Here is a 16415-nt window from a genome sequence, read left to right as displayed (position 1 = left end):
CATGCTGCCCCTGACACCCCTTCTCTTGGGAACCCAAACCTAGCTGAGGTATGCTATAACACCAAGGTAAAATTAGGTTCTTGGGAACAGGGGATATGGTTTTGGTCTGTAAAATGCCACAGTAGCAGCATGAGGAGCAGAGTTCAGATCCCGAGCACCCATATAAATGCTTTTAGTGGAAGGCTAGTAGCCATCTGTAATTCCAGCCCACATTTGGGAGAGACAGGAAGTCCGTAACAAACCAGCTAGTAGCTAGACTAGCCAAATAGGAGAACTCTGGGTTCAAGTGAGAGACCATGCCTCAATATATGAGATAGAGAGTAATTGAGAAAGACACTGACATCACCCTCTCATTCTCCCTCAGACCTCCAAATACCCCTCCCAACACACACACACACCCAAAACAATTACAGAATAGCCCAAAGTCTTGCTTGACATAGTGACTTATTTCTACAGTCTGAGTGCTTCAGGGTGCAAAAGCAGGCAATCACCCTAAGTTCAAGTCTGGTCTACATAGGGAGTTAAAGGGCATCATGGGCTAAGAGACAGGATTTGTCTTAAAAAGGAAACGAAAGCAAGTAAAGAAACGTAAAAGATGAATAATACATCAAAAAACCTGTGGAGCAGAAACATATATATTTGGAACTGTTTATGGTACCCAGATAATTCATAACTGTCCAAACAAAGGTAGGAGTGTGGTACTATTTCTTTCTTTTGCAGTGCCTTGGAGTCAGTCCCAAATCTCTCACCTGTTGTTGAACTATGAGTGGGCTACTCCAGATCCAAGGCAGAGAAAATTTGGGATCCATTTGATTGTATATAACATTATTTTCAGTAGTATCATGTAAGAATTAGTAATAGTCACTTTCCCGTTCTCATATTAAATTGGAAAACAAAAGTTTGAATGAATACACTCAATTCTACATAATGTCTGATCTCAGTAAAGTGCTTTGTATACCAAGTTGTTAACTTCTCAAAATACCAGGACTTCTATCAGCTTGCACCCTGTGGGTTATTTCCCACCGTACAATGAGGCAAGAAGGTAGAAATTCCAGGCCAACAGGTACTAAAAAGACACAAAACAAATAAAACTCCCTAGACCATTGTTAAAATGTAAGAAGATCAGGGCGGTGCTGGCACACGTCTTTAATCCTATCCCCGAGAAGGCAGATCACTGTGAGTTCAAGGCCAGCCTGGTCTATGGAGGGAGGGTCAGGACAGCCAGAACTACACAGAAAGACCCTGTTTCAGAAAACAACCAAACCAAACCAAGTAAAACAAAACCCCCAAATCTACCATCACATCTTTCGTATTAGTATATAAGAGAGGCCACTGACCACAGTCAAGTGTGGTGATTGGTGCTGGACAGATACTAACGGAGATATCAGCAGTAGCAAGTAGCAACGGCTGATTGCTTCTGAGAGTAAATAAAGGACGATTTTGTTTTCTAATTCCACACTGGATAGTCAGCTGCTTGTAATCCCGCTTCTTGGGAAGTGGGGACAAAAGGAACACGGGTTCCAGGCCATACTCAGCCTGGGCTATAGGCAGACCTGTCTCAAAAACAGACTATCTAATAAATAAGGAAAATATAAAGCAATATCCATGCAGGAAATTGTGGAGAAAATAAATGTGAATAACGACCACAGTTTGCATATATATTGTGTCCCATATGTATGCTCGCTCAAATGCATGTGCAGAGCCCTTTAATTCCCCATATTCTCATCAAGTACTGTTAATATGCTCACCTTACCTATTTATTTGTTTATTCATTCTTTTCTTGTTGTATAAGTTGAACCCAGAGCCTTTTACAACCCAAATGTATTCCTGCTATGTTATATTCCTGGCTTTTATTTTTTTCAAACATTAACCAGTTTGTTTGTTTGTTCATCATTTTTCAGCCAGGATCTCACTTTGTAACTCAGGGTCATCTGGAATTCACAGTTGTAATTCTCCTACTTCTCCCTCTGTAGTGCTGGGATTAAAAGTATGTGTCGCCACACTAGGCTAAAATCAACATCTAAGAAATGACATTTTATTTGTTAATATATCTGGTAATATATGAATCTCTATCACCATTTCTGTGTGTGTATGTGTGTGTGTGTATGTGTGTGTGTGTGTGTGTGTGTGTGTGTGTGTGTTGTAGTCATGTGCAGGTGCTTGAGGAGGCCACAATTTGATGACAAGATGTCTTTCTCAAACCCTATTCCACCTTATCAGATTTTATTTTGAGGCAAGATCTCAATTGTCTGGGTAGGTTGAATATACATGCGATCCAATCCTCCTTTCCTGGTAGCTGGGCATATAAGCCATTCTCACCGTACCGGGCTTAAAATGCTCACTTTATGTAAAGGCAAAGCAGTTTAGGGTCTAATTCTCATACGCTTACCAAGGAGTTTCGTTTTCCTTTTTTTTTTTTTTTTTTTTTTTTTCGGGGATGGGGACCCACCCCAGGGCCTTGGTTTTTCTAGGCAAGCGCTCTACCACTGAGCCAAATCCCCAACCCCTCGTTTTCCTTTTGTATTGGTACCCTGATCTGGCTGTTTAGGGCTGTGGCGCTCAATTCTTACGACAAAGTAAGAATGTTTGAAAGAACTGGGCCTAAATCACGAGGAATCACATCATGGGGGGGAACCCTAAGAGCTCATGAGGGAGTAAAATGCGGAAGGAGTTAGGTATGGTTATTTGGGTTATTAGGGTATGGTTATGAGTCCCCTGGGGGACTACAGTGGGCCTGGAGGCTGCAGCACGGCCAGTACCATTTTCTTCAGGAACAAAATTCCCAGGCCCAACTTGTCAGAACAGAGTCCAGGAACTGCCTGTGGAGGCTCCTGGGAGAACGCCCGGCAGAGCCTCAGGGGACGAGACCTGGGCGGTCCGAGGGGCGGTCCGCGGGGGCGGCCCGAGGGGGCGGTCCGAGGGGGCGGTCCGAGGGGCGGTCCGCAGGGCGGGGCCTGATTCGCCGCGTCTCTGAGGTGTTGTCGAAGCGGGCGAAGACGAGCGTTGGGCTTACCTCACTGCTTTCCCAAGCGGTAGCACCTCCTCCGCCAGTTTCCTCCTCAGACCGCTTTTCCCGCTAGCCGACCGGTTCTGTCATGTCGACCGTCAGTCCCAGCGTCGTGGTGAGCCAGGGGGACTCCGGTAGAGCCCTACGGCCAGCCCCACGCGGCCGGTCGCACAGTGACGCCGGCCGGGGCCCTGGGGCTCCTGAGGCCGGCTCTGGGCGTTGGGGCGGCCGGGACTCTCGGGGGCGTGGGCGGTCGCAGATTCCTGGAGTCTGGCTGGTTGCCTCATGAGGGCGACGGGCAGGACGGAATGGCGGGGTTCGGGGCTGGGGCGCCCCTCTAGTGAGCCCCGAGAGAGTGAGAGAGGGCTGGCTGCGTGTGGGCCCGGAAGGTGGAAATGGCGTTGGACTAGACATGTGCGGCCAGCGGGCGCGCTCAGCGGTGAGGGGCGGAGGGCGGCTTCGGGAATGATCCCGCACGGGGAGGGCGGGGGAGGTCTCTCGGGAGAGGCCCAGCTCTGCAAGTTTGGGACTCGGCGGCCAGGGAGCACCTCTAGAAGGAGCTTCGATACCCCAGACCACAGCATGGGAGGGCATGTTCAGGCCTGGGCTTTGCTTCTAATTCTGCAGATGCCATAATTCATATTTGTGGGAATGCGCAATTGCTCCGTTGAATCAGCGCAGTGGAAATCACGCCTATTTTCCACCTGAATTGTGGAAAGGCGGCTCGTTTTGGTTTTTTCCCCATGGCCCAGAATAATGGCTTTGGCTTCAGATACAGTTGACTTGGGAGCCCATGCCCTTGGATGCTGTGGGGAGTTAAAAAAATAACAAGTATGGATTTGGTTGTTACGATAAATGATATCTTGCCTCTTCTCCCATTGTCTCTATTTTTGTAACTTGCCAAGCTTTTGTCCCTTTATTTACTCCCACCCCACAACCTTGCTGATAATGCTTGCTAAACCATCCCAAAACTGCTTCTGATTCACCACTTTAGCCTGCTCTTTTCTTACTGCCCCTGGTACTACTTAAATGTCATATTATTATGCGTTATATACTACAGATTTAGCAGTTATCTACTCACTTGTTGATTGACTTTCCCACTCACACATACTTAATTTATTTTGATTTTCTTTTTCAGGCAGGGTCTTATTATGTAGCTCTGGCTGGTCTGTAATTGGTGATGTAGACCACCAGACTGGCCTTGAACTTGTGACAGTCATCCTGACTTCTGCCTCCCAAATGCTGCATCACCATGTCCTGCTTTTTTTTTTTTGTTTTTTTTTTTTTTTTTTTTTTTTTTTTTTTTAAATTTTAAAATCCATTTTAGGGAAAAAACCCTTGTTCTACTAGGTAAGCAAGTTCTCTACTGGGCCAAAGGCCAGGCCCCTACACAACCCTTCTAAAGGCAGGACTCACAGCTTTAGCATGTGTAATGTCTGGTTTGTGGGGAGTTTTCACTAATAGTTTGTTGGGTGAATTAATAACCATTTGTATTAGTCATTGTGGCTTAAGGCAAAACCACTGTTCTTAGTGACCTGGAATCCTGCTTGTCGAGAATATGTTCTGTGTGGGCTTCAGTTTCTTCACCTGGGCTCAAGCTTTCTTTTTTAGACAACTTCTTCCTGTGTAGCCTTTGCTCCAAGTAGACGATGCCTTGAACTTACAGCCATCTTGCTTCTCCCCGAGTGTGGGAATTAAAAGCAAGCATACACCACCATTTGGTTTTGCCTTTTTCTGAGATGCTGGCTGCTGGTGTTGAAAGGACTGGAAGATTGTAAGCAACACTTACATAGTCCCTGACTGGGAACATATCCTAATTAGTATTCAAAATGACCCTGTAACAATGACATGTTCACATTATCAGACACAAGAGGGGAGAGCCCCACCCCAATTAGGTACTAAACCCTGGTTTAGATCACCAGCACCAGAAGCAAGGATACATTTTAGAAAGTAGAGCTATGTTTCAAATCTTGGTCTGTGCCTGGGGTCTATGCAAGTACATACTGTATGGTGGATACAGTAGATACTACAGTAGGTGTTACTTTTATTTCGTTGGGAAGTTATATGGCTGCTTTTAAGCTTTGAGATATGGTACTTGTTTAGTGTAGAGTTCATTAGTTCTTTGCTAGAAGTGGCTATTCTTAGTTTTGTTTGAATATCAAGAAATTCACTGTATTTTTAGTTTGCAAATTCCCCTTCCTTTTTTAATTTTTTTTTTGTTTCCTTCCCCTAAATTGTCTGCTAGGAATAACAAACACTTAAAAAGTGCTTACTACATGCTGCTTGCTATTCTAAGCTCTTTAGCTGACTTGACTTTTCCAATTTTTTCTGTTTATAGCTATTTTGCCTATATATGTGTGTGTGTGTGTGTGTGTGTGTGTGTGTGTGTGTGTGTGTGTGTGTGTGACATGTGTTTGCTGTGGAGTCCAGAAGAGCTGCCATACAGGTGCTGGGAATCGAACCCAGGTCCTCTGGAAGAACAATGAATACTCTGAGCCACCCTCTAACCCCTACCTAACTTCATCTTTAAAAATAATTACACAGAGGAGTTAAATAACTTGCTTTCATCATTCAGTGCTACTACATTTGAACTTGTTGATCTGGCCCCAGATTCTACCCTTAACCAGTAAACATAAGTCAGGAGCTACGGTGGATGTTTATTAAATACTTGCTCTGCCTTTAGCATTGCCAACTGTTTTGTGGACATTATCTAATGTCAACACCCTAAAGTTATGTAATAAGTACCTCTTGAACGTGACTAGGGTGACACAAGGTAGAGGAAGGATGTGCCTAATGGAGAGAAAACATGCTGTTTGTAAGTAACTATCAGTCTAGAAAAGGCTTCTGGCTTCTTGCAAACTAATGTGAAACACCAGATAGGTTTTATGTGGTGATATGGTGTATACTTAAACTTCAAGATGACCCAGATAAAAGTATGATATAGTAACTGAACTTAAAGCTTGTTAAATGATGTTTTTTTTTTATTTTAAAATGTCTTAAGACAAAGATACACTCTGTAAATTAATGTTGTCTACTGGCCTTAAACTAATCCTTCTGCCTTCCATGTCCTCCATGTTCTAGAATTAGAATCATGAGCCCTTGGCTTAAATGCTTTTTGAGATACTTTCTCTGTAGTTCTAAGCTGGTCTCCCAACTCTTCTGAGTGTGGGAATTAGAAATAGACATATTCTGCCATGCTTGGTGTGCTAGTAAGGGTGAGTCTGTGTTTTGAAGATCTAACTCGAGGTCTTACATACCCTGATAAGCATGGTTTACTATTGAACTATACCTTTATTCATCTGCTAATTTTTTTCAGTTTTTAAAGACTTATTTCTCTTACATGTTTGAGGGTTTTGCCTGAATTATATATGTGTGTGTACCATTAGGATTCCTGTGGATGTCAGAAGAGGGCATTTCATCTCCTAGAACTGGAATTAACAGACTATTGTGAGCCTCCTCCTGGGATTTCCTACTTTTTTAAAATTAATCTATTTTTAATTCATGTTATATCTGATCACAGCCCCCTCCCTCCTCTCTTCCCAGTCCTACGCTCCCACCCTTATAATTCCTCCCCCCCCCATTGCTCCCTCAGAGAAGGGGAGCGCCCCCTTTTGCTACTGCCCCAGCAGGTCTCCCACTGAGGTCTAACCAGGTAGTCCAAGTACTACTAACCATTGAGCCATCATACAATCCCATGATTTTTTTTTCTCAGAATTGGTTAAATATTATAGTTTTTGTCTAACACTGTTTTGTTATTGTCAATGATAACTAAAAAAAATCATCCATTTCTAAATTAGACCAAAATGAATTATTTTGATCACTAAAAAATGGGAACAGTTCTTCTTAGAGGTTTCTTTATGTAAATTTTGTACTCTTGTTATATATTTATCTTAATTATTTGGATACAAATCTGGATTATTGTAGCAGGTAGGAAAAAGACTTAATTATATTAGAAAAAAGATGCCTTACGGTTTTATTTTCAGTAGGGTTCTTTTGCAAGGGATTAGTTTAGTTTAGGGTAGATTTTCTTTATATAGGTCAGGCTGCTCTCAGACTGGGAATCCTTCTTAGTCTCTTAAGTGTTGGGATTATAAGCATGTACTGCCATGCCCAGTATTTTTTACTTTGTACAATTTTAGATGAAAGGAAAAACAGCTAATTTGTTTTATTGTTACAATGAACTACTATCATGATTTTAATTTTCACTTTTATATTTTTGTGTGGTTGATAGTTCAGAAACCTTTACAGGTTTTTAAATTTTCATTCAATTTTTAAAAAGAGTTTTCACTCTTTGTTTTATTGTTTGAGACAGGTCTCTATATAGCCCTAGCTGTCTTGAAACTTACTATGACTAGGCTGCTGGCCTTAAACTCAGAGATCTGCCTGCCTCTACTTCCCAAGTTCTGGGATTAAAGGTGTGCCATGTGTCACAACACTTGACAAATTAAATAGAATTTTATCACTTTCCCCTTCCCTTTTCTCCCTTTGACTCTTCCCATTTGCCCACCCTAGAGTCCCTTTTTTGTTACATACATGTATGTAAATGTGTCGGCGTATATTGTCTGTTCTGTGTAAATGGTTTCAAGGTTGATCACTCTGCAATGGATAGCCAAAAAGATAACTTTCTGGGAGTGGCAAATTTTTTCCCAGATGTCATTGGTTGCCTGTAGTTCTTTGTCTAGGGGTGGGACCGAGAGAAATTCCTCAAACTCCTGCCTGAGTGTTCGGATTATAGGTATCTACCACCATGCATAGCTCTTGTAGTTTTTTTTGTTTGTTTGTTTTTTTTTTTTTTTTTTTGAGATAATATGTCATTATGTAGTGGCGGCTATTCAGGAACTCTCTTACTACTGTGTGTAGAGGTTAGATTAAGTTTGGCAGCAAGTTCTTTTACCCACCATACCATCTTAGCAGCCTGAGATGGGATCTGGCTATATTGCCTAGGCTAGCCCTGCCTTAATTTTCCAGGTAGTGAGGACTACAGACACCCTATACCCAGTGGAATGTGTTTTACTCTTCCATAATTAATTAAACAATGGTCCATATAATTTTTCTTCCCTATATAGTAAAGGGGTACTGAAATTGTGTTTGTTCAGTCTTTCTGTAATTTTATGTTGTGTGGACTCACTAACATTGACAGATCACATAAAAATGTTAATTTCTACCAATAATAGTACTATTGAGACTCAGTTGTTATTTTCCTGTTGAGGACTGCCAAAATAACTAAAATTTAAATAATCTGTTTTTAATAGGAATTCATACACTTCAAATTGCTTTGAAACTACCTTCAGTTTTTTCTTGCTGTTCAGTGTCAACATATCAATTATACTACTGTGCATATTACTAAAGGGAAAGATTATGTTTTTTTAAAATTCATATCCTTACAGTATGGTAGTTAGAGGGGCCTCCTTGCCTAGAGTGGTTATAATTTATTCCTGGGCCGAATAGTCCACTACCTTATTTTAATTTTTCTGATAGCTTTAACCCTTGGAAAGGAGAAAAACACTCTATACAACTTATAAGTTAAAAATTAGAAGATGAACATAGTACTATTTTAAGTTGTTTTCACATTTAAGAGTATCTATCACTAAATTATAATTTTTAAATCATATTAAGAAATAAAATAAATTATCTTGAGGATAGCCTATTATCTGTTTTAATGTTTTTGAAGAATTTTAATATATGTGAATTAAGTTAGTGTCTCACTATGTATCCAAGGCTGGCCTCAGAGTTGGTAGTCTTCTGTCTCAGACTTCTGAATGCTGAGATTATAGGTATATGCCAACACGCCCAGCACAAATCCCTATTATAAATTAATGCATATTTGTATTAATGGCAGTCACATGAAAATTCTTGTGGTTTCCACATAAAATTTCTTGTTACACAGGTACATTATCAGAAATAATATAAAAAGGGGAAATGAACTTAAGCTATGATCAACTCATTGTATACAATTCAGATTATTTAAGCCTTTGTAGTAAAATAACATTGTTCATTGGCCCAAGCAAGACTCCATTAAATGGAAGTGGGACTCACTTGGGAGGCAGGGGGAGAAGGTTGGCTTCAATCATTCTCAGCCTCATAGTGAGTTCAAAGCCAGCCTGAGCTCATGGGACTGTCTGAAAAAAGAAAACTATTAAGAGTTGGATAACAAGCCAGTTGTGGTGGAACATACTTCTAATCCCAGCAAGGACAGGGAGAGTTCCAAACCAGCCAGTGATGAAACAGGAAAGGGTGTGTGTGAGAATAATAGAAAATTGTTGTGTATTTTAGGAATAGTAATCAGCATGTCCAAAGTTTTAGAATGGACAGAAATTGCTAGGTGTGACCTTCACATACACACATTCAAATCCATGTAAATACACACACACACACACACACACACACACACACACACACACAAGCATCTAATATGAAGAGTTGTAACACTATTTTTGCTTTTTGGGGAAGAATTGTATCATTATGGCTTTAATAAATTGGGTATGATGGTTCATATTTGTAAACCCCATCATATGGGTAGCCACGGCAGGAAGATTGCCCCAGGTTTGAGGATGGCTTGGTGTCTATATCATGAGATTCAGGTTAGGGTGGACTACAGAGCCAAGACTATCTGAAATCAGAAACAAAATTTTTACTGTTAAAATAACAATATAAATATCTCAGAACAAAACGAAAATTCTCAAACGTGAATCTGTTTTAATTAGAAATCAAGACTTTTGCATTGGTGAATAGAGTGGTGTGATGACAGAAATAGAATTTCTATTTTTGAGTAATTCCTGATTATCTGTTTGAATTCTTAGGCTACATGACTGAGAGTTGGGTGCACATCTGTAATCCCAGCACGCAAGAAGCAGAGAGAAGAAGATGATAGCAAGTGTGAGGCCAGTCTAGTCTCTATATCTAGGTCCAGCACAGCTAGAGTTACATAATAAGACCCTGTTTCAACACACATAAAAAGACTGGGATGAACTTGGCAGAGTTCACATGGGATTTGTCTTTAATTGAAACAGTCTTTGAAGTTCTTGGGTAGTTACCTGTAGAACCTGTAGTCAGGCACTGAGCCATTTTGGTAGGTGCAGTGGTATGATGAAACCTGGGTGTGATATGCCACAACAGAAACAGCGAGTGAGCGGGTGGAGCGTGTGGGTATGCCTCAGGAAAGTCGGTGTGGTATACTAATCTTGATTCTAAGGTACTTTGAAATGATCCGAGTTTATTTTTGTTAGATTATAGTACATACATTCTCATGAGCCTGGCATGACTGTGTTTTTCTTATAAAATTGCCAGTCTGTCATCTTTCCTCAAAACATAAACTAAAATTTCCTTAATAAAGCTTACAGGGGCTGGAGGGATGGCTCAGCAGTTAAGAGCACTGACTGCTCTTCTAGAGGTCCTGAGTTCAATTCCCAGCAACCACATGGTGGCTCACAACCATCTGTAATGGGATCTGATGCCCTCTTGTGTGTATGAAGAGAGTGCCAGTGTACTCACATAAAAAAATAAAAATAAATAAATGAATAAATAAATATGAGTGAACACAGAACCTTTTTTAAGAAAACTTACAAAACTGCTCTTTTTTTTATAAAATATTCTTTGAATGTTCCTTTATATGATACAAATGTCCAATTTCTATTTTTGCTAGTAAATGCATTTTATTTTTTTTTCTTTTCTTTTTTTCGGAGCTGGGGACCGAACCCAGGGCCTTGCACTTGCTAGGCAAGCGCTCTACCACTGAGCTAAATCCCCAACCCAGTAAATGTATTTTAATGTAAATATTATGTGAATTTTTTGTTTTTTTTATAATTTTATCTATTTCATTCTTATATATGTAAGTAAACTGTAGCTGTCTTCACACACACCACAAGAGGGCATCAGATTTCATTACAGATGGTTGTGATGGAGTGCTTGCCTAGTATGCATGAAACCCTGGGTTTGACACTGAACACTAGGTAAACTGGGCTGTGATAACTCATGTTCATAGTCCAAATGCTCAAGAGGGAGAAACCAAAGGTTCACGAGTAGAAGGTCAACTGCACAGTGAGTTTGAGCCCAGTTTGGATCCATGAGAGAGACCCTACGCCCTGCACTATCTCACTATAACATTTACTGTCAAAGATAATGGCTTTTATGGTTTACAGTTTGGGGATATTTTTAAAGACAGGGTCTTTGTAGCCTCTAGCTAGCTAGCCTGGGATTTACTTAGTAACACCTGCTGGCCTCATTCAGGAACTTCTACCTCAGTTTCCCAAGGACTGGGTTAACAGGGATGTGCCGATTTAGCTGTTAAATGAATTTACTGTACTTTTTTCTGTGTGTACAGGTACATGTATATTTATAAAACTATCATACTATATTTTCTCCACCAAGGTACCATATCATTAATACTATTAAATATTTTGTATGCTGGGCTCTGGACATACTAATATAACCAATATGGTACAATGCAAAACAGTTTTGAGTATCTTCTGTGAAATTATTGTATTAGATTGTAATCATCTCAGACTTTTTAACTTTGAGTTTTTTGAAGGATCAGTTTTTGGTGACCTGCACACACACACACACACACACACACACACACACACACACACACACACACCAGACAACATAATCTAGGGGATCAAGGAGATGGCTCAGTCTATAAAGTGCCAGCCATGTCATCTTCAGGACCTGAAGTTGGAACCCCAGCACAGAGAAGGCAGAGACAGGGAGATCCCTTCGCTTCCTGGCCAACTAGACTAGCAAAATTGGTTGACCAGGTTCAATGAGAGACCCAGTCATAAAACATAAGTAAAATTTTTAGACCCAATTTCAATCTCTGAACTCTCTATATATGTCACCTTTGTCATACCTCAGTTTTTTCTCTTTTTCTCTTTGTGACCCAAAGGGAATTCTGTGTCATCCCCCCCCCCCAACCCCCCGGAGCTGGGGACCGAACCCAGGGCCTTGCGCTTGCTAACTCTACCGCTGAGCTAAATCTCCAACCCGTGTCATGTTTTACTTCTCATTCTTGACCCTTTTCAGCAATAAGACACATGGTTTTCTTAGAGAAGTATAATTTATTACAAAAATGGTAAAATTTAACTGCTCTAAATACCCCCTCATACCTAAATTCCTCTGGTAAACTAAGACTTATTATTTAAGTTGAATTAAATGTGGATATCTTATAATGCTTTGTTTTGAAACAGCTGTCTTTCTTTTGCAGATTAGTGATGATGAACCAGGTTATGACCTAGATTTATTTTGCATACCTAATCATTATGCCGAAGATTTGGAAAAGGTGTTTATTCCTCATGGACTGATTATGGACAGGTTAGTAAGACCTTGATAGAAGTTATTTTTAGAGGGGTGTGGGGGGGCATATGTGATATATATGTGAAGTGCATGCATGTATATGGAATCCAGAGAAGGACATTAGGTGTCCTAGTCTCTTGCTCTCTTATTCCCTTGAATCAGTGTCTCTCATTGAACCTGGAGCATACATACTGATATGGGTAGGCTGTCTGCCTGGCTAGCAAGGCCCAGGGATCTGCTTGTATCTGGCCCCGCAGTGCTGAAGTTACAAGCAGGTGCAGCCACACCTGGTTTTTATATGGGTGCTGGGGATCTAAACCTAGGGCCTGATGCTTGCACAAGTGCTCTCACCCGCCAAGCCATCTTTCCAGCCAAGAGGGTTTTAATTCTAACTTAGCAACTGTTAAGTAGTTGATATTTGAATATATAAGCTAAGCCAATTTATTAATGAATACAAATTTTCTATTTTTTTACTTGTACATATGAGTTCCTACATGTATGTATGTGAAGCATATGCATTCCAGGATGCCAGAAGTCTGGTGGATTCCCTGGAACAGGAGTTACAGATCATTGTGGACCAGTGTATGGGTGCTGGGAACTGAACTTAGGTCCTCTGCAAAAACAGGGAGTGCTCTTAACTGATGAACTGTCTTTCCAGCCCCAATGTTTTCTATTTTTAAAGTCCTTTCCTCACAAACACACACACACAGCAGGAAGCCTTACTAGTTAATCACCCAGTTTTAGACATAAATAGTGGGAATCCATAGTAAATAAATCAACCTTTTTTGAAGGAAGGTTAGAAGATGATTATTCTGTTTTCTCAGCTTACTGTACATATGTTCTACCTAGACAATACCAATTCACATACACTGTAAGTAAAGTGTGCACACACACACAGGCATGCAAGTTACATACTGGGTCATATACTACTAAAAATGTATGGACTTTAATATTTATATCTAGAGCTGTCATTTATCTTTTAAAAATTACTTTTTACAGTTGATGTAGCTGTGTGTGTGTGTGTGTGTGTGTGTGTGTGTGTGTGTGTGTGTGTGTGTGTGTGTGTGTGTGAAGCATTTGCTCTTTGAGATAGGATCTCACTGTTTAGCTCAGTCTGGCTTGAAACTTTCAGACTGGCCTCAAACTCAGCAGTCCTCCAAACGGCCTCTCATAGGTATGTGTACCATACTCAACCCTACATGCTACTTTGTTTTTAATTGTCCTAAAGAGCTTAGACTGACTTCTAAGGCAATGTGTAGCTAAGGATGGTCTGAACTTTGATCCTACAGCTTCAACTCCTGGTGTGCCATCATGCCCAATTTGCACAGTTGTGAGAGTAGAACTCAAGACCTCCTGTGTGTACTAGGCATGTACTATACCAGCTGAGCTCCATCCCAGCTCTGCTACATTTATTTTAAAGATTATAGGCTACTCTATTCACAAGTGTGCCATAACTGATTTAACCACTGTACTATTGATAGGCACTTAAGATCTCCATTATTTTTGTTGGAGAGATGGCTCAGTGGTTAAGAGCACTAACTGTTCTTCCAGAGGTCCTGAGTTCAATTCCCAGCAACCACATGGTGGTTCACAGCCATCTGTAATGAGATCTGATGCCTTCTTCTGGTGTGTCTGAAGACATATATAAGGTCTATATATAAGGTCTACTCGTTATAATAATAATATAAATAAATAAATAAATAAAATAATAAAATAAAAAAGGTCTATTCATTATAATATATAAATCTTAAGATCTCCAATATTTTGTACTTAGTAGAGTTATATTAGAGGGAATAAATCTTAAATACACATTTTGACACTTGCTTAGCTTTAGGCAAGTAAAAATTACTAGCCAAGGAAATTTTATTGGATGTTTCTATACTGACAAAATCATCCTCCCAAAGTTATATCATTTTGTACTTCAGGGGTATGTGAGAGTTCGTTTGTCTTTAGGCTCTTCTAATATTATATATTAGAGAACAACTAACCAAAATTTGCCAATCTAGTAAGCTTTGAAAATTATATCTTTTTATTTGTATCTTAAATTTTATATTATAGTGTACTTGTCTTGTTTCCTCTCCTCTCCTCTCTTCTCTGGCAGGATCTTGTTATGTAGCCCTAAGTGATCTAGTACTCTGTAGTCCAGGCTGTCTTTCAACTCATGGCATCATGCTTAGCATATTTCCTGTTTTAAAGGTATCCAGTTTTCACTTTGGTTGAGCTGCTGTCTGTATTGGTGTATATCTCTAATCTCCGCACATGGAAATAGAGACAAGGATTATGATTTAGAGTCCAGCCTGGGCTATTTAAAGGAATTCTCTTTAACCCCCCCCCGTACCCCAAAAATCTTACCTTTGGTATATGAAAAATAAAGTCTCCACTTTTGCAAAAAATTGCTTAATGAATCAAGAATTGCCTTCATGGAGACAGGATGTGTCCTGTAGAAGTTTAATGCTTAAGAGGTATTTGTTATAAAACAAATATTCAGAATCTTTAATTTCTGATTTTATTTCTGCAGGACTGAAAGACTTGCTCGAGATGTCATGAAGGAGATGGGAGGCCATCACATTGTGGCCCTCTGTGTGCTCAAGGGGGGCTATAAGTTCTTTGCTGACCTGCTGGATTACATTAAAGCGCTGAATAGAAATAGTGATAGGTCCATTCCTATGACTGTAGATTTTATCAGACTGAAGAGCTACTGTGTAAGTATAATTAACTTACAATTTTTTAAAAAAGGACTATTCTAGTTTTATCTATATTTTCTTTGAAGTTCTCTAAACTATACTGTAATCATCTTACTTGATGATGGTGCAATTACTATTATTATATATTAATTTTCTGTGCTGGAGTGGAACCCAGGGCCTAAGTACTATAAAATTGAGCTTCATCCCAGTCTTTTTTTTAAAGACTTATTTATTTATTTATTATATATAAGTACAATTTCACTGTCTTCAGACACACCAGAAGAGGACATCAGATCCCATTACAGATGGTTGTGAGCCATCATGTGGTTCCTGGGAATTGAACTCAGGACCTCTGGAAGAACAGTCAGTACTCTTAACCACTGAGCCATCTCTAGATCATCCCAATTGTTTTTTAAAATTTTAGTTGAGACCCTTTCCACTAACTTGCTCAGACCATCCTTGAACTCATTACACAGGCTCGTATGGAAATGTCAGTTATCTCGCCTCAGCTTCTCAAGTAGCTGGGATTGCTGGCAGGTGCTACCACTTCTGGCCCTGATTGTTGTTGTCGCTATTATTATTATCATTAATTCATTGATACTTTACATCACAACACAGAATACTAATCACTGTAGTTCATGACCAACATAAAAGTTGTACATGTTTCTGTTGTCTTATTTTGATCTGAACTTTGATTTGTTTCCTGACACTGCGCAGGCTAATCTCAAACTGCGTGGCTCAGACAGTCCTTTTTCTCTTAGGACTGGGAGTATAGGCAGCACTGCACACAGCTGTTCTCATGTTTCAGAAACATAACTGCTAAGAATTGCTATTGAGTGGAGTGGAGAGATGAGATGGCTCAGCAGTCACAAGCACTTGTAGAGGACTGGGGTTTGGTTACTAGCACCCCAAAAGATGGCTCACAATTATCTGTAGCTCCAGTTCCAGATGATCTGTATAGTAAATCTCCATGCATATAGGCATGCAGGAAAAAATGCTAAACATAAAATATTTCGGTCTTAAGAGAATTATAGTACCTCAATACTGATACCTCAGTAGTCAAAAGCGGCACTGGCTGCTCTTCAGAGGACACAGGTTCAATTCCTAGCACCTATGTAGTGGATTACAGTGCTCTGTACCTCCGGTCCTAGGGATCTGACACCCTCTTCTGGCCTCTGAAGGCACCAGCCACTCAAATGGGGAACAAACATGCAACAGAAATATCCATACACAGATTTTTTTTTAAAAAAAGAATTGCTATTGAGACTTGGTGTTTTCTCCACTGTATATGCTAGTGGCAAATCTCACCGGAGATAAATTGCTTTGAGAGGAATTCTGAGTTGTCTAAGAAAAGCCTTATTATTAACATTGCGATTATTTCTCAGAAAACAGAAAATACTTTTGACTTGGGGCCCCTTTACCTTTGCTAGAGT

The 16415-nt window shown here is 40.1% G+C and overlaps 1 protein-coding gene across 1 annotated transcript in view; it reads left to right on the top strand.

Annotated features, from left to right (window-relative positions):
- Positions 1 to 2980: 2980 nt before the first annotated feature.
- Positions 2981 to 16415, top strand: part of Hprt1 (hypoxanthine phosphoribosyltransferase 1) — a 31808-nt gene continuing 18373 nt past the window's right edge. The window contains 3 exon segments of the mRNA XM_032889905.1: positions 2981 to 3122; positions 12210 to 12316; positions 14817 to 15000. Coding sequence (XP_032745796.1) covers positions 3096 to 3122; positions 12210 to 12316; positions 14817 to 15000 — 318 coding nt within the window. The 5' untranslated portion in view covers positions 2981 to 3095.

This window comes from Rattus rattus, chromosome X (genome assembly GCF_011064425.1).
Source record: "Rattus rattus isolate New Zealand chromosome X, Rrattus_CSIRO_v1, whole genome shotgun sequence".
NCBI classification, from domain to species: domain Eukaryota; kingdom Metazoa; phylum Chordata; class Mammalia; order Rodentia; family Muridae; genus Rattus; species Rattus rattus.
The sequence above is the reverse complement of the archived record's forward strand: the minus strand, read 5'-3'. Positions and strand labels throughout refer to the sequence as shown.